The sequence below is a fragment of the Grampus griseus genome, assembly GCF_964374135.1.
Source record: "Grampus griseus genome assembly, chromosome: 2".
NCBI lineage: Eukaryota > Metazoa > Chordata > Mammalia > Artiodactyla > Delphinidae > Grampus > Grampus griseus.
In genome coordinates, this window is record NC_139018.1 from 76,597,050 (window position 1) to 76,616,282 (window position 19,233).

The following is a 19,233-nucleotide window of genomic DNA, read 5'->3' on the forward strand; positions in this document are numbered from 1 at the left end:
GGATTTTAATTTCCTTTTCAGACTATTCATTGCTAGTGTATAGAAATACAACTGATTTTTGTATATTGATCTTGTATCCCACAACCTTGTTGAACTTATTATCTCTAATTTCCTTTTGTTATGTATTGTTTAGGGCTTTATATATATATTAGATCATGTAATCTAATATGTATATATTAGATCATGTAATCTAATCTATATATATATATATATTAGATCATGTAATCTGCCAATATAGTTTTTCCTCTTCCTTTTCAATATGGATGCCTTTTCCCTTCTATTCCTTATCTAATTACTGTGTCCAGAATCCAGTACAATGCTGAATGGAAGTGGTGAGAGCAGATATCCTGGTCTTGTTCCTGATCTTTGGGGAAAAACTTTCAGTCTTTTTGCGGTTTTTCATAGACATCCTTTATTAGGTTGAAGAAGGTCCTTTCCATTCTTAGTTTGTTGAATGTTTATCGTGAACGGGTGTTGAATTTTGCCAATTGCTTTTTCTGCATCTAATGAGATGGTCATGTGACTTTTGCCCTACATTTGGCAAAAGTCACAACCATAAATTTTGGTTGATTTTCGTATGTTGAACCAACCTTGCATTTCTGCAATAAATCTCATTTGGTCATGCTGTATAATCCTTTTTTATGGTTTGCTGGTTTAGGCTTGATAGTATTTTATTTTTGTATCTACATTCTTTTTTTTTGCTGAGCTGGGTCTTCATTGCAGCATGTGGGCTCTTCATTGTGGGCTTCTCTCTCTAGTTGCAGCATGCGGGCTTCTCTAGTTGTGGTGCACGAGCTCCAGAGTGCACGGGCTCAGTAGTTGCGGCGTTCAGGCTCTCTAGTTGTGGCACGCAGGTTTAGTTGCCCTGCAGCATGCGGGATCTTAGTTCCTCACCCAGGGATCGAACCCATGTCCCCTGCATTGGAAGGTGGATTCTTGACTACTCGATCACCAGGGAAGTCCCTGTATCTACATTCTTTTTTTTTTTTTAATAAATGTATTTATTTTTGGCTGTGTTGGGCCTTCATTGCTGCAGGCGGGCTTTCTCTAGTTGTGGCGAGCAGGGGCTGCTCTTCGTTGCAGTGCGCAGGCTTCTCATGGCAGTGGCTTCTTGTTGCGAAGCATGGGCTCTAGGCGCGTGGGCTTCAGTAGTTGCGGCACACGGGCTCAGCAGTTGTGGCTCATGGGCTTAGTTGCCCTGTAGCATATGGGATCTTCCTGGACCAGGGCTTGAACCTGTGACTCCTGCATTGGCAGGTGGATTATTAACCACTGCACCTGTATCTACATTCTTACAGTATACTGGTCTATAATTTTCTTGTGATATCTTTATCTGGGTTTAGTTTTATACTGCCTTATAAATGAGTTGGGAAGTATTCCCTTCTCTTACATTTTTTTGAAGTGTATAGTCTAGTTTTAACAGCAGCATACTATTTCAATGAGAGAATATATTTAACTAGTTCCTTATTTATGGGTTTTTTTGCATATAACAATTCTGCAGTGACATCATCTATGTAAACATGTACATCTGTAATTTTTAGGTCAAAGGGTGTGTACATTTAAAATTTTTGATAGATATTGGTAATCTGGTCTCTAAAAAGTTACAAACTATTTTCATTTAAATAACCTTCATTGTTACTAAGGAAGTATGTTGTATGTGTGTGTTTATCTGTGTTGCATGTGTTTACAAATAGTCAAGAAGTCTCTGGATCTGTTTTAGACTCTAGTACTTCTTAGATGGAGTGGGGTACATTAAATCATTCTCCTTCTCTCCCTTCCTCCCTGAGATATATTTAGGCTTAGTGACAGTCCTCCAAGTGCTACCCAAAATTTTGGACATCTGCTGAGACCTAGGATGCTAAGTGGTGGGAGACCTGGTCTGCAGGTGGTAAACAGGGGAAAAAGGCAAGTGAGAAGATTTGTATGGGAAACAATTCAGTCTTTGCTGCCTCTACCCTTCCTATAATACTACCCAACAAACTCCAGTTTGCAGAAAAACTATATTAAATGGAGAAAAACATTAACCTCCATTAGTCTCCCTCAATGCACAGAGGCTATTCTGCTGTGAAAGAACAGAACAGGATCCTGAGTAACCTGCAGCTAGCTGTGGCATATGCAGAGAAGCTGTATTTTCTGTCCTGGAAATAAAGATACACTAACATCAGAAGAAATATGTGCTTGCAGAAGTAAAGCCCGAAGAAGCCAGTGGAAGATTTGTACCGTCTTTATTACAGAAAATATGAGAAAATCGAAAGTACAACGTTGCCTGTTTTCTTGCTTGAAGATCATATTTTCTCTGGTTTGTTTAATATCAACATTCACCACAGCTGCAGGAAATTAAATCGAACCTTTAGAAGGTATCGCATATGGACCTGGTTGGGGTTATAGACAATAAATTCGTTGTAGTTGAGGGTATAACCCTCTGGATTCAGAATTCCTGTGTCACTTGCTGGTCCTAAGGGCACTGTACTCCCATTCCTGCCAAATGGAAGAATGTGTGTCAACATCTGCCTCTGGTTCAGAAGTTTGAATAGAGAAAGTAGAGAGTCTTATCTGGTCAAAAGGAGTTTTCTGACCCTCCAGGCTCTGAGTACTTACAAGGTGATGGCGCACGTAGGACTGGGAGCCATCTTGCCTAGCCCCTTGGTGCTGTGTTTGCCCTGAAGTAATCCTTCTGCCTCTGGATTGGCCCCTAGTAGCTCATTACACTGACCTAGAGCTACCTGCAAAGAAAAGGATCTTTAAATGACCACATCCTACTGAAATGAATGGCTCTAAAGCCAAACAGAAAACTCCATCAGTTCTTTCTTCTCCTACTCCAGCAGAATCGAATGCAGTGGAAATTGCACTTGGCTTCCCTCTCAGGTTCTCCCAGGTGAACCTCTTGGTTCTGTGGCTGAACTTTTCTCTTTGGAAAAATAGGAACTAATAATAAACTAGAAATCACGGATGTGTTCCTGCCTTACCTCTGACAGGAGCAGCAGTCCAGTATCCTTTAGGCGAGTGGCAAAGCAGTAATTGGCACTCTTGGAAGACATGTCAGCAAAGTAGATTCCTTTTCCAAACTGAAACATATAAATAAAAAAAAAACAAGGTCAACTGCCTAACCCATTGTGTTAGAAGGGAGGCTCATACCACTGACCCTGTGTTCTATTATCTTAAATACAATATAGACCCTTCTCCATTTCCCCTCACAATTCTGTTCCAAGAGAAGGCAGAAGCATCAACGAATCTCTGCTTGCTGGGGAGAAAGGAGGGATATCCTTAGGAATTTAAGAAAGGAAGGTCATAGTCAATGCCAGGTCACCACCTAATCCTAATCTAGGAAAAAAAAGAAAGGGGGGAGGGAAGGACTGAGAAAATTGTATTCTTTTCCCTTGTACCTACCTCCAGGGTTCAATTTCTACTCACCATGTAACCTGTGATGGGAGCCTCAGGTGGGGCGATTCGAAGCCCGTGGCTCAGGATTCCCACCCAGTTACTCAGCCTGGAACCATGCCATAGCAGCATCCTAAGGAAAAGCCAATATTATTGTACTCTCTCTTGCTCTCCTGCAAACACAGGCCATAAGCATAAAAAAACACCAACAGCTGTCTCTGCTGTCCTTCTCTATAAGTTCCATAACTGCGCTTCAGGCAAGGGAATGTCTTCCCAAACCCAAAGCTAAATGGAGACCTGTTATGAAGGTCCTCTCTGAAGGCTTCTTTCTCACCCTCCTTCTCTACTTCAAATACATCCAGCAAGGTCATGGTATAGTCACTGTGTGTGGGAGCATGCGTAGACTGCAGGTACTGGGAAATCACCTGTGAAGAAGAATGAAAGAAATGGCTGATGCGGACTCTATAAGAGACCATGGTGAGCTGAAGAACCTCAGGGCTTCTGGTGTAAATTGGCCCAAATGGTCTCACAAGGGCAGCTAGAAAGAGCCCTACCTTCCCAATTCCTAGTAAATAGAAGTTCTGCCCTCAAGTTTTCTCTTAACCAGAAGTAGTCAGAGAACAGGGGGATGGGGAAGGGTGGATCATTTATTTTGTTATGAAAATAAATGATCATTTTTCTTACTTTGAACTCATAACTCTCATGGTCTAAAGGGTGCAAAGCACAATGTAGTTTTCTATAGTGTTGGTCCAGTGGGTGTTCTGGGCTCTGCAGTTCTGTCCTCACCAGTTTAATGGCAATTTCAATGTCTCCCAACGCCTGACAAGATGAGACAGAAAATCAGTGTGGGAGGAACCTGGGGCAAGAGATGTAATACTTCCCAATCCACACATATCTCACCTCTAGTAGCTGTACTTTGTCTGACAACTCTTTCTCTGTCCGGATTAATGGAGGGGTACGGAGTCTAGGACAGAGATATAACCAATAATTAGTTCTCTGATGTGTGGCCAAGAGGCACATGACTAAAAATAACAGACTAAAGATAGGTCCTTTAGAAAACAGGTATAAGAAACTGGGGTCTTCCATTTGATAGAGATCTGTAAGAGATTTTAACTTCCAAATATATAAAGAGATATTATGCATATACTCTGAGTAGGATAAAATGAACAAACTATATAGATTTTGACATTTGGGACTAGAGTTAAAATTCCTTTTTATGGGAACTTTTTAAAAATAAGATGGGGCTTCCCTGGTGGCACAATGGTTGAGAGTCCGCCTGCCGATGCAGGGGACACAGGTTCGTGCCCCAGTCCGGGAAGATCCCACATGCCGCGGAGCGGCTGGGCCCGTGAGCCATGGCCGCTGAGCCTGCGCGTCCGGAGCCTGTGCTCCACAACGGGAGAGGCCACAACAGTGAGAGGCCCGCGTACCAAAAAAAAAATTAAATTAAATTAAAAAAATAAAATAAAAATAAGATGTATTGACATCAATAAGGAATAGTTTGGATGAAGTCCTATCTTGAGGCAGAAATATACCTATTGACCACTCGGGGTTATTTCTAGGTCACAGGCTTCTATAAAGCAATAGAGGAATAAAAATAAAGGAAGCACCAGAATGCAGAATCAACAAAGATAAAATGTATTTTATATACTTAATATCCTTTGAGTTCACAGAAATGGTGTTAGTGTGTTACTGTCACCTTAAAGAATAGGAAACAGGGTGATAGGCCTGAAGGTGTTTTACATGCTGGTTGGATAGCTAGACCCCACTCTCTCTTGAGTTGGTAACTTCCACTTTGTCAGAGAATATGGTTGTAATCAGGCCAGGAGATCACATCCCATACTCATAAGCTGATTAAATAGGCTATCTATAAATCATTTTCGCTCTACAGCTATTCAAGATGATCATTTCCTTAGAAATGAAAAATTAAAAAGATTATAGTTGCTGCTGAGTGATGTAGGGGATATGGCTGGGCAGAAGACCAAAGTGAAGTAACAGCACAGGCCTTACCCAAAATCATGTGGTATTCTGGTGTAGAATTCATCGCATGCTTCCATGAGAGCTCGTCCATGCTGGCCAGCCCGAATACAATCCTCAATCTTCTTAAGAGACTGGTAACCTGCCTTGATTTGTGCCACTGTCAGCTTCCCTGCAGACCCAGCCAGAGATCAGACTCCACAACTAGGGTCCCAAGCCTGTCAACTGTATTTGTGTCCCTGCCCAACAAAGACTCTCACCTTTCAACTTTCAAAATTGTTCTTCCTCCCCCCACGCAACCTCTCACCCCAAATCTCTCTTTCTTTGTTCAGTAATATCAGCAAGCTTTAAATCATGATGGTGATAAAATATCCTGGTAAAGGAACTAGAGTATGAAGTGATCGAATCTGAAGTCCTACCAAGTGGGGCTTTCTTGGTATCATATTTCATTTCTACCATCATCTCTTCCATGGCCTGGACATTACAGATCAACTTTATCAGCTCCTGTACACGAAGATCTAGCTGTGACTCTGGTTTCAACTGGGATTTGAGAGATTCACCTTTATTTGTTTCCTCTTCACTCTACAGCAAAAAAAAAAGTCATAAAATCTGAAAGGATCTATTTTACGCTCCGTGCAAGGACGGGCTCTACAATATTCCTGCCAGGTCAACGTCGGCCTCTGCTTGAACACAGGCCCGTTCCATTATTAACCTAGTTGTACTCAGTGTGACTTCCACCTTCTAGTCCTACTTCTGCTTCCCATAGTTAAACACTCAGAGTAAGTCTAAAAGGCCCTCCAAATATGATGTCATTAAGTATGTAAAGAAGCTATTGGATCTCAAATCTTCTCACCTTAAAAAGACTGGTTTTTCATTTTTCAGATATGTGACAGTTTTCAGGATAGATCCTTTTAGCATCCTGGTTATAACTCAGCATTCAAAATTAAATTTTTTTTTTTTAAACTGTGGTATATAACTAGAAGTGAAGGCAACTTTAAATGTAGTTTTATCAGTTTGACTATTTATTACTCCTCTCTTGACTCATAATATTAAACTTCTGGAAACAGGACCTAAGATTTTATAAGAACCTTAGTAAATAACAGAGACTAGGACCTCATCTAAGTCACTCTGCTAGACTTCACCCTGGTTAAGAGGAAACAGTTCTTCCCTAAACGTATAGTCAGAGTTTACCTGAGTATTGGTGGTATAGTCCATTTGTAGCATATCATATTTTCCAGGCACCTTCTCAAACTTCTCACGATCCTCCCAATTATTTTTTGTTTTGTCAAGGAATCTGTAAAGTTCAAGATGGTGAGAAAATCTTACAAACAAGGGTCTACTACTAGGGATGGGCTTACAGTTATTTCCTAAGAACATCTTCAAACTTTTTATTTCCTGCGACATCAATTTTCCATAAATCTGGATTCTGAATTAGGACCCTGAATGGACAGAAAAGCTCTAGAGACAAAGGGAACAAAAAAAATGGGAAAAGACGCCTGAGCTTCCCAAAGGCCCCAAACATCACAAAAGTCATTGAGATTTAAGACAAAAGATCCCTATACAATACTTTTCTCTGAAAGAAACATTCCCAGAGACTCCAGAAAGTTTTTCATATCATAGTAAAATAATTTTTCAAACTGTAGGTGAATAGTCTCATCTCATTTTTCCCAAATTTCCTAAATTGTTGGTCATGTGCTGAATATATTAGCTTCTTCTCTTTTTAGTCAATTTCACAGTTCCAGGTGATTTAATCACTAACTAAGGATGTAATTTGGTGTTCCGATCATACAGTGTCACAGTGGAAAGACATTATCATTTAGGCCAAATCACACTTACTATAAAATTCTTAAAGAAGAGATATCCAAGAAGAAGAAGGGTATTTTTTTGTACTCATTTCTTAGCACTCACTTCTTTTGAAAGATTTCCTTGGCCTTGTTGAGATCCCCAGAACAAGCCACCAAGCTGTGCTGCCCCATTTTTCCAACTGCAAAGTAAATGCCACGTGTAAGATGGTTCTCTGCCCCCCAACCCAAGAACAGTTCTCTGATAGCAACAAGCCAGCTCTCTAAGGTTTCTCCACTTAGCATCTGACAAATGGGCAGGAAGGAAGAAGGAAAAGGTGAAAGGGCTTAGGGAACTGATCCTGTTGCCTCTGAACAGCACTAGCAGCCCAACTGCAGGAGAGTTCTCAGCCTCAACAGGCTGCTAGTAGTTTTTCCGATGGGAACTTGCAAATGAGGATGCTGGCCACTCCCCAATTTCAAGCAGCACAGTTTGATTCCTAAGCCTCTGACAGGTTATAGAAACTCCACTTCACCAATTTAAACCCAGAGGATCCTTTGGCTACTCACTTAGTTGCTTTTGGCTTTCTGAATAATAATTCATAAAATCCACAATAAAAGTCATTACCTCGGCCCCATCTCATCCAAACACAGAAGTTCCTCTGTGCGTCATCTTCTAACAGCTGGATCAGATAATACTTGTTGTTGTTGAACTGGAGATTGGTCTACGATGATAGAAATATGAACATAAAAGGACAGAAGTTTGCAAATGAAAGCTACATAAACTAATGACTCTTCCTTGGTCACAGGTACCAGTAATTGCCATGAGGAAAGGACAGCAAGGGACAAGAAAATCAGGTTCATGTAAGAGTAAGGATATAAGAAAGGAAGAAAATGGTTTCTATATTAAACTTTGAGTTCCTAGAATTAAAGGCTGGACGCTTCCTAAAACCTCTACCCAACCTCAAATATCATCACTTCCCTCCATAGATTGTTCCGAGGCCGCATGTATTTTCCAGCTCCCAATCCATTCCCAATAATTATTTTCCAAGTGAAAACAATTTTGATGCCCCAAAGATCTGTAACTATTATGCTTGTTTGTTTAGACAACTTATTCTTCAATAGTTCCACTTACTGCTTTGGTTTGTCAGCTGCAGCAATCTGACAATGAGCTGAGAGCAGGATGTTAGGAGGGGAGGGAGGACAGGCAGAAACCACTGCCACGTCTGCCCCGTACCTAACGTGACCTGAGCTGGAGACATTCAGAGAAAATGTGACTAGTATCTAAAAAGCGGTATCCTGTGAGTAACTTACTCTGAGTGAAGAGAGTGAGCAGTCCATGATAAGGAACAGCAGCTTGTGCTGTAAGGCCAAGCCCTGGTCATCAATGCAGTCTTCTTTGTTAAGTGTGTTTCCTGTTCCTACCTCCTGTCTGCTCACATTATAAAGTCGCAGATGGTAGAACAAAAAGGGGCCTTAGGATCTTTTCTATATGCTCATGATATTTTAACTGAAAAAAGTGGTAATAAAAGAATACTAGGTAGCTGTTAAAAGTATATATGATAGATCAAAGAATTCAAATATGAAGACATATTCAGGAAATACATTAACCAGGCATGTGTAGTATCTACCCAAAACAACAAATATAAACAAAGAGAAAAAAGATTAAAAAGAAAAAAATTGGGTATCAGCATCATGGTGGAGAAAAGATGCTCCCTTCATCTCTCCCCTTCAATCTACAACCAGTAAAAAAATCCACAACTCAACAAAGGTGCCTCTGTCTTACACTCCAGGGTGCCAGAGAATTCCACACATCTGTACATCTAAAGGTGGGTGGACTGGGACACATAGAGGAGGTGGAACCAGGGCAACAGTGGAGGCAGTGCCTGCGATTCCGTGCCCCCAGAGAACCTGGCAGCAGCAGGTGAGGCGGTGCACAGGACTCTGGCATCCTGGCTGCAGTGGTGCTGGCAGCCACAGGTAACTGGGCAGCAGTGACAGGGGAGCCATGGAGGGCCTGTGACTCTGGCCCCTGCACCTTCACCCTCAGTGGCAGCTCCCGGCTGAACACAACAATACCAGACAACTCAGAGGCACTGGCGACCCAGCTCCCCGCGCCTTTTCCTGTGACTTAGGAGATCCCAGATGAACGGAGGCTCCTGCCATCCTGGTGCCCCAGGTAGTGACGCCAGTGACAGCAGCAGCAGCAAAGCACCAATGACCTTGGAGGCACAACAGTGATAAGGAGGGCACCGGGTGACCCCTGACAGAGGTGGTGGAGGGTGGAAAGTGCTATCAAATGTAACTAGAGGCAGGTCCGATGAGAAACCAAAAACTTGTGTTACATCGCCACCTACTGGAAAACAAAAGAAAGGCCTGTAATTTCTAACCTGTTGAATCCTCAGAATCAAGATTTAAAAAAAAGCTTTACCTAAAGAAGAGCGCGGTGTTTGCTACTTCAGACGTACTAGCAGAGGAACAACTCATCAAACACCACGAAGAACCACAATTACAGTGTATCATGAAAAGAAAATGACAATTTTCCAGAAACCAAACTTAAAGTCACAGAATATAATATTGTGATCTAACTGATAGAGAATTATCATGAAGAAGCTCAATGAACTAAAAGAAAACTCAGAAAGGCAGTTCAATGAGCTCAGGAATAAAATTAATGAACAGAAGGAATACTTTTCTGACGAGATTAAAACTATAAAAGAACCAAGCAGAAAGAAATAATAGCTGAGAACTTCCCAAACCTGGGCAAGAAAATTGATAGACCACTCCATGAAGCTAAGAGAGCATCTAATTCCCTCAACACAAAAAGGTTTTCTCCACGACACATTATATTAAGACTGTCAAAAGTCGATGATAAAAGAAGAGTTTTAAAGGCAGCCAGAGAAAAATGTATGATCACCTATAAAGGAATCCCCATTAGGCTAGCAGAAGATTTTTCAGAAGAAACTCTAGAGGAGTGGAATGACTTTCTCAAAATACTGAAAGATAAAAACTGTTAGCCAAGAATACTCTACCTAGCAAAGTTATCATTCAGATATGAAGGAGAAAAAAGGCTTTACCAAACAAACAAAAGTTGAGAGTTCATCACCACTACACCTACTTTACAAGAAATGTTGAAAGGAGCTCTTCTACTTGAAAGAAAAAGACAAAGGTACACAAAACTTTGAGTAAGGTGATAAACAGAATCAGAAAATTGCAACTCTATCAGAATAGGTTTAAACAGCATAAAGGTTAAAGGGAAAAAAAGCAGAAAAAACAACTATAGCTACTTCAATTTGGTAACAAATTTACAACATAAAAAGGGATAATTTGAGACAACAAATACATAAAAGGGGAAGAGGAAGAGGATGGAAGCCATATAGTCAAATGAAGATGCTATCAGCGGAAAAAGGACTATTTTATCTAAGAGACGTTTATACAAACCTCATGATAACCACAGAGCATAAATCTAGAGCAGAGCCACTAAACATTAAAAAAAAGGAAACTGAGAAAGACGTCATAGAAAACCACCAAACCAAACTGGCAAACAGAAACACAAGGAAAAAGAAACAATGGAGATATAGAACAACCAGAAAACAAAAGATGAAATGGCAATACTAAGTCTTCATCTATCAATAATCATCCTAAATGTAAATGTATTGACTTCACCAATCAGAAGACACAGAGTGGGGCTTCCCTGGTAGCGCAGTGGTTAAGAATCTGCCTGCAGGGGACACGGGTTCGAGCCCTGGTCCGGAAAGATCCCACATGCTTCAGAGCAACTAAGCCCGTGCACCACAACTACTGAGCCTGCGCTCTAGAGCCCATGAGCCACAACTACTGAGCCCGCATGCCATAACTACTGAAGCCCACATGCCTAGAGCCCATGCTCCACAAGAGAAGCCACCACAATGAGAAGCCTGCACACTGCAACAAAGAGTAGCCCCCCACTCGCTGCAACTAGAGAAAGCCCGCGCGCAGCAACGAAGACCCAATGCGGCCAAAAAATAAAATAAATAAACTAATTTAAAAACAAACAAAAAAACCCCACAAAAGACACAGAGTGGCTGGATGGATTAAAAAATAAGATCCACCTATATGCTGCCTCCAGGAGACTCAGCTCAGCTCTAAAGACAAACAGGCTCAAAGTGAAGGGATGGAAGATGATACTCCAAGCAAATGGCAGCCAAAAGAAAGCGGGTATAATTAATACTCATATCAGGCAAAATAGACTTCAAGAAAAAAGGTAACAAGAGACAAAGATGGACATTACATAATGACAAAGGGGACAATTCATTAAGAAGAGAAGTTTTTCAATATATGTACACCTAATTCAGGAGCACCAAAATATGTAAAGCAATTATTAACAGACCTAAAGGAAGAAACTGACAGCAACATAATAATAGTTGGGGACTTTTAACACCCAAATTACATCAATGGATAGATCATCCAGATAGAAAGTTAATAAGGGAACAGCAGCCTTAAATGAAACATTAGATCAGACAGATTTGACAGATTTGTACAGAACACTGTATCTAAGTGCAGCAGAATACACATTCTTCTCAAGTGCACAAGGAACTTTCTCAAAAATAGATCATATTGATATGTTGAGGTACAAAACAGGTCTCAATAAATATAAGAAGACCGAAATCGTATCAAAAATCTTTTCTGATCACGTGAAACTACTACAACAATGTAGAAATCAACTACAAGAAGAAAGCCGGAAAAACCACCAATATGTGGAGACTGAACAACATGCTACTGAACAACTATTGGGTCAACAAAGAAATCGAAGGAGAAATTAAAAATACTAAAGATGAAATGAAAATAAGACATACCAAAATCTATGGGATGCAGCAAAAGTGGTATTAAAAGAGAAATTGAAAGCAATACAGGCCTACCTCAAGAAACAAGAAAAATCCTGAATAAACAATCTAACCTCACACCTAAGGGAACCAGAAAGAGAGCAAATGAAGCCCCAAAGTCAGCAGAAGGAAGGAAATAATAAAGATCAGAGTAGGAATAAATGAAATAGAGACTAAAAAGACAATAGTAAAGATCAATGAAACTAACAGCTGGTTCTTTGAAAAGATAAACAAAATTGACAAACTTTTAGCTAGACTCAGAAAAAAAAAGAGATAAGGCTCTGATAAATAAAATCAGAAACGAAAGAGGGGAAATAACAATGAGTACCACAGAAATACAAAGGATTATAAAAGAATATTATGACTAGCTATATGCCAACAACTGGACAACCTAGAAGAAATGGACAAATCTTAGAATCATACAACCTTCCAAGACTAAATCATAAAGAAATAGAAAATGTGAATAGACCAAACCCTAGTAAAGAGACTGAAATAGTAATTTAAAAACCTCCCCCAAAACAAAACATTACCCTGATACCAAAACTAGACAAGGACAACACAAAAAAGAAAATTAGAGGCCCATATCTCTGATGAGCATAGAGAACTGTATGGTGACAAATGGGAACTAAATTTTCGGTGGTGAGCACCCCGTAGTGCTTATAGAAGTAGAAATCTTATGTTGTACATGTGAAATTTATATAATGTTATAAACCAATGTTACCTCAATAAAAAGTAAATTTAAAAAATAAATAAATTTAACTACATAAAAATGTAAAACTTCAGTAAGGGCAAAAAGTATACCATAAGGAAAATCAAAAGGCAAATGACAAATTTGGAAAATATATAAGCAATTTATATTATAGACAAAGGACTATCCTCCACATTATATAAAGTTCCTCAAAGCCCATAAGAAAAAAGACCAACAACCTATCAGAAAATGTGCAAAATGATATGAACAGAGGGTTCATAGGTTCAATAAAAGACATAAAATCTGCTAAAAGATCTGCTTTTCATAGAGGACTCCACTATCAATCAGGTAGAGTGCACTAGGGCTGAGTACTTGGGAGTATGAACCCCTAGGGTCTAATATAAGGGACTTCAGAATTAAAGATTTGGGCACTGGGACGCTGTCAACAATAATTATCAAGAAGAAATTCCCATAAATAAAATAGTTTCTTCCCTTACCTGATTTAGCATGACATCATAGATATCATTTCCTTCACAGTATACATGGGCCTAGAGAGAAAAGGAAAAAAGTGACATTTGTACAGTCACAGCCCTGATGAGATCCTAAGCGAGGCTCTAAATTTTCTTATGCCTCGAGGTAGTATTCTCCCACTCTACCAACATGCATCTTCCAGGGAAAGAAATGCAAAAATACGTTCTTCTACACATAAACTGTCATTCCTATGATGAAAACATGTTCCCTTTTTGTAATTACAGAAATACAGATCAGTCTAACTCAGTTAAAGGAAACCTGTTCCAGAGGAAGCCTTTCTTCTGTATTCTTCAAATGCTTTTCCCATTCATCAGTAACTCATGCCATACATACCAGGGCAGTTTCTCATTAGAACATTGATAATGATACAATTTTCTAACTGAGAAAGAGAATGAGGTGTGGAAAGCTGATGACGACTCCGGAAGTTAACCATGCCAAAAATCACCCTGATGATTACCCCCAAACCCCACCCCTGCTGTCACTCAGCCTTGGAGAGAGTTAATCACTAGTAATATTTTGCAGAGCATTCCTAAAATGGATACTAGCAATGTTCCAGACAGGAATCCCAATAACAAACGAACAACTGCTCCCTGAGAAATCAATGGGAGTCTCTCACCTTCCCCACCTTGGCTGTGCACTCTGGGTCCACTGGAGCTTTGCCCTTTAACAGCAAGGTCTTTACAGACTCTGAGGAAAGACAGATATGTACCACATCTACTTCTTTGGGAATCAAAATTATCTGTCATGGTTAGACAGAAACCTGTCATAATTAACTTTGCCCTTCCCAAGCACTCCTGATCTGCCCAGGTCTCAGTTCATCTCAAATACAGGAAACTGAAGATTTTGAGAAAGTAGTTTAGTCCTGTGGTATGCCCAAAAGATAGAAAGTTAATTATATCTTCAAGAAAGGAAGAAATAAGAGTTGAAAAAACAAGATACCACCCCCCGACCCTCACCCCTCCCAGAGACCCCTTGCTGGCCCAGGAGCTCCCTGGCCTATGTATGTCCAGGAGCTGACCTTGCTTGTTTTCCGTCCTGTCATTATCAGCCTTTCCTCCAGCCACAGGCTCCTTTTTCATCTTCTGGCATTTTCGAATTTTCTTTGCAGGTGGAGGGTCTTCTGTAGCTGTTTTGCCATTATTAACTCTTTCAGCTTCATTCAGTGATACAGAATGGGCAAAAGCATAGGCAAAGAAGCAAAAGAAAGAATGAGTACACACTGAATATGATGCTACTTTGAAAAAACATCTTTTTAAAGAAATAGATTGAGGTGGTTTTGTAAATTTACAAAGAAATAATAACTGCCACACCACTGTTCTTGAAAACAGTGTGAGTTCCTGAATTGCTATTCTAGCCACATAAAACTAAACAAAGCAAAATGGAGCCTTGAGGTCCTTGTGAGCTCATGGCCTGAGGCACGAGTCTCATAGCCTGCTTATCTCTTCCGTTTACTTGTGCCCCAATACCACCCAAATATCTATCCTCAAACTACCTAAGGTGGTATGAGATAATGGTTACTAGAGTGCTCTGGAGTCTGTGCCTAACTTAGAGCCCAGCCCTGTCTCTTTCAGCTGTTTAATCGCGTAGAAGTTATTTCATCTCTTAGTACCTCAGTTGCCCCAACTGATAAATCCAGAGGAAGACAACACAGTACCGAATTTGTGGGGTGGACCTATGCACGTAAGAACACAATACACAGAGTATGATATCTCATCATAAGTCAGTTCTAAGAGTTGCATTTTATTATCTCTGAAACTGGGATGCATTTTACCGCGGATGACTTATAAGTAGTGAATGTTTTAATTGGAAGCGTTTCTCCTTGCTTAGTGGTACATAAAACAATGATGCACCTTAAAATTAATTTTTTTTAACTGGATGACATTAGGTATTTAAGATAGTGCTGGCACTAAGTTAGTTGTTACAGGTCAACAAGCTGTTATACACAGTTCTGTAATCCCAAAAGCTCTTGAGAACAGAAAATTTCAAAGTTCGGTACCAAGACAAGTGCTGGTTCAGGCGGCGATGGAAGTAGGAAGGGCTATAGCAGAGGGCACCGTTCCTTTTCCGATTTCCCGCCCCCCAACCTTCTGCCCCCCACAATGCACTCCAAACCTCGCGCCCGGCTGCCGCCCGTCCCCCGCCGCCGCCGAGCTGCCATGGAGCCAGAACGCTGACGTCATCAACCCTCTCCCAAGTATCGCCGGCGCAGTCAAAAGGCGGGAGCACGTAGCGCGCGTGCGTCCCAGCGAGGAGTTGCCAGGGGAGGGACGCTCCGCAGTATTTGCATGTCGCAATGTGTTGCGGGAAGTCACCATAACCGACAAATGTACTTAGGTTTGGGAGCCTTATAAATGTGGCTTGAGCCTGGTTTTCGGCGTAGGGCGGCGGGAAGCTCATCGATGGGGCCACGAGCTGAGTGCATTCAGTCACTCCGTCCCATGTCCCTTGGGAAGGTCTGAGACTAGGGCCAAAAGCGGCCCTAACAGGGCTCTCCCTGAGTTTCGGGGAGGTGAGTTCCCAGAGAACGGGGCTCCGCGCGAGGGCAGACTGGGCAGGAGATGCCATCGACCCCGCCCTTGCGGAGGGGCTTGGCGGATGCCTCCTTAGCCGGAGCTTGGAACAGACTCACGGCCAGCGAAGTGAGTTCAATGGCTGAGGTGAGGTACCCTGTATGGGGGCCTCATAACCCAATTCAGACTACTCTCCCCCCCGTCCTCTTTTAGGCTGTGGAAGCTACAGAGAATGCTAATGAACTCGGAAGACCTGGTCAAGTGAGTCTTAGAAAAGGTGGGTATCGCCAACCCGCTGGGAGCATATCCCTGAAGCTCTGTCTCAGACCCTCTGAATTAAAAACTGAGAGTCTGCATTTTTAACAAGAACAACCAGTGTATTGGTGATTTTCATGTAGATTATAGATATTTATTCATTACTTCAGCATATTTATTGGACACTTTGGTGAGTTCTGGGGATATGGTAGTTTAGCCAATATAGACATGGTTCATGTCTTCATGGACCTTAGAGTCTAGTTGGGGACAGACATTAATCAAGTAATTATACAAGCAAAAGTACAGCAGCAACAAGCGCTATAAGAAATACACAGTACTAAGGGAAGTTCTAATGGGAGAACAAACTGGGGGACTCATCACTAAGTAAATGACAGGAGTTGAGCTGTATCAGAAGAATCAGTCAGTAAAGAGGAGAGACACGGAGTGGCTGGAGCAATGAAAGCGGGAAGTGTGGTGTGAGACGAGCTGGAGAGGCAGCCAGGGCTCACAGCAAGCCAGGCTTTCCAGGTCAAGGCTAGAATTGTGATTTGTTCTAATACGGATGTGTGTGTGTGTGTGTGTGTGTGTGTGTGTGTGAACTACAGATGGATTAAGGACTGACATTCAAAAATAAACTTGTAAACTCTTAGGTAGAAAATACACGTAAAAGACATAGAGGACAGACTTGTGGTTGCCAAGGGGAAGAGAGGTGGGGGAGGGAAGGATTGGGAGTTTGCCATTAACAGATGCAAACTAATATATATATAGGATGGATAAACAACAAGGTCCAATGGGAACATTATATTCAATATCCTGTGATAAACCATAATGGTAAAGAACATGAAAAAATATGTATCTATAACTGAGTCACTTTGCTGTACAGCAGAAATTAACAACGTTGTAAATCAACTATACTTCAGTAAAATTTAAAGAAAATACACATAAATATCTTTTAGACCTTGAGAGAAGGGACGGGTTTCTAAAGACACAAACGTCATTGAGTATGAGAGAAAATATTGATAAATTTAATTACATTAAAATTGAGAAATTTTGTTCACCAAAGAAGAAAATAATTTTTTCTCATTATTTGCATTAAATTTTGTTCACCAAAGAAGAAAATAATTTTTTCTCATTATTTGCATGTGGTTTGATTATGGATAAAAAATCCAGAAGAAACTGGGGGATCAATTTTTTAACTCAATAAGGAAACTTAGCAAGGCTGCTAGAAAGTAACATGTAAGAGTAAATTTTATCTTTATAAAAGAGCTTCAAACAAGGAGAAACAGAATTTTTAGGAAAGATACCACTTATAATAACATAAAAGCATATCAAGTACTTAGGAATAAATCTAACAAAATATAAGTGTTCAACAAATATTTGTTGGATTGGATGGGATTGGTTAATCTGTTTCTGAGATATGTCAAAGCCTGTTGCATCTGAATTAATTATGGCACAAACAAGTTAGACTGGTGTAAAAGGCATTAATTTGGAAATAGGAAGACAATAAAAATCAGTTTATTAAAAATAGTTAATACTGAGTAGAACTTTCTTTGTGGACTAGACATTGAGCTAAGTGCTCTCTACATACATAACCTCATTTAATCTTTATAATGATAATAGCTAGAATTTATTTAGTGCTTACTATGCTATGAGCTTCACATATATTATTTAATTCTCACAACAACCTTACAGGGTAGGTATTATTACTATCTCCATTTTACAGTTGAGGAAATTGAACTTTAGAAAAATGTAAATAATTTATTCAAGGTCACACAGTGTATTGGTTTGTTAGGGCTGCCATAACTAAGAAGTACAGACTGGGTTGCTCAAGCAGCAAAAATTTATTTTCTCAAAATTCTGAAGGCTGTAAGTCCAAGATAAAGGTGTTGGCAGTGTGGGTTTCTTTCTTTTTTTTAATTAATTAATTAATTATTGGCTGCGTTGGGTCTTCGTTGCTGCGCACGGGCTTTTCTCTAGTTGTGGTGAGCGGGGAGGGGGGTACTCTCCGTTGCGGTGCGCGGGCGGTGCTTTCTCTTGTTGCAGAGCACGGGCTCTAGGTGCGTGGGCTTCAGTAGTTGTGGCTCGCGGGCTCTAGAGTGCAGAGCTCAGTAGTGGTGCACGGGCTTTGTTGCTCCACGGCATTTAGGATCTTCACCCGTGTCCTCTGCATTGGCAGGCGGATTCTCAACCACTGCGACAGCAGGGAAGACCCAGTGTGGCTTTCTTATAAATCCTTTCTCCTTGGATTGCAGGTGGATGTCTTCTTCCAGTATCTTTCCTGCTAAGCCTGTTAACTTGAATATTACGCTGATGGTAAGTTCTAACTTGAGTAGATCTAGACTGTTTATAATGAAACCTGTCACCTTGCATAAATTAACCATGTTGAGGTCACAAAGGATACGAAATTATCCCAAAGGAATGAAAATTGTTTGCAGTAGGTCCAACTGAACAAGAACGTATGTAAATAGCTCGAATTAGCCCATGTTTGCTTGTGCTAAGTATATTAAAAGGAAACTTGATTTAAAAAGTTTAATCTAAAAACAGTGCAAGTAGAATCATTGGTCCTTAAAGAGACAAGTAGGTGAAGTGGGGGGGGAGGCTTGCATCATTTCAGCACCTTTTAAGGTAAAGAAGGAGGGAATCATCATTAGCCAATCAGGCTCTGAGGCCACTTCTCAAAGCTACTTCCTGTCTCTCCACCTTCTCTCTTTCCTTTTAGTGGTGGGCTGGTGAGTGTGCACTTAATTTTGCTTCCTAATTGTTTTGAATTTCTCTTCAATTTGAGCCATTGTATCCTGGTGGCAGGCCTTTATTTCAAGCCAGCCTTGGAGTGTGGGTAAGCTACAGGCGATTAATTTTGGCTGTGTGGAGATTGGAGGAAGGAAGTGAAATGATCTGCCTGGCTTGTTTCCACGTGGGCCTCTGCTGGACTGGGTCTGCCTTCCTTCTCCGAAACAGGGTGACCTAGGAACAGTAGACTCTGCTTCATGTACATAGTGTTTCTGCAAAATGCCTGGATTCATTTTGCTTGGAGGAAAATGTACTGTTATTATCTCAGTGCTGTTTTGACTTCTGTCTCCCTTAGTGAGAGGGTAGATCTTGGGAGGAGGAGTTCAGACTAGTCAGTTTTAATTCTCCTGTATCTTCGGGGCCCAGGTTCTTACTGGGTTTGTGGGAGCTGCAGTGGATGTTGTCTTTGCCCTGGTCTTTGTTCAGAGCAGTTCGGCTTTCTTAGTGGGACTAGGCTGCAAACT

The 19,233-nt window shown here is 40.8% G+C and overlaps 1 protein-coding gene across 1 annotated transcript; it reads right to left on the reverse strand.

Moving 5' to 3' along the window:
- Positions 1 to 2,209: 2,209 nt before the first annotated feature.
- Positions 2,210 to 15,415, reverse strand: PARP2 (poly(ADP-ribose) polymerase 2). Its single transcript, XM_082648096.1, has 16 exons — positions 15,327 to 15,415; positions 14,233 to 14,367; positions 13,831 to 13,901; positions 13,181 to 13,231; positions 7,765 to 7,861; positions 7,264 to 7,339; positions 6,547 to 6,649; positions 5,775 to 5,937; positions 5,389 to 5,527; positions 4,279 to 4,342; positions 4,063 to 4,197; positions 3,676 to 3,803; positions 3,412 to 3,511; positions 2,967 to 3,065; positions 2,599 to 2,723; positions 2,210 to 2,478 (listed from the first exon to the last, which is right to left on the reverse strand). The coding sequence occupies exons 1-16, from the start codon at positions 15,370 to 15,372 to the stop codon at positions 2,319 to 2,321; spliced, it is 1,692 nt and encodes a 563-aa protein (XP_082504222.1). The 5' UTR covers positions 15,373 to 15,415; the 3' UTR covers positions 2,210 to 2,318.
- Positions 15,416 to 19,233: the final 3,818 nt, after the last annotated feature.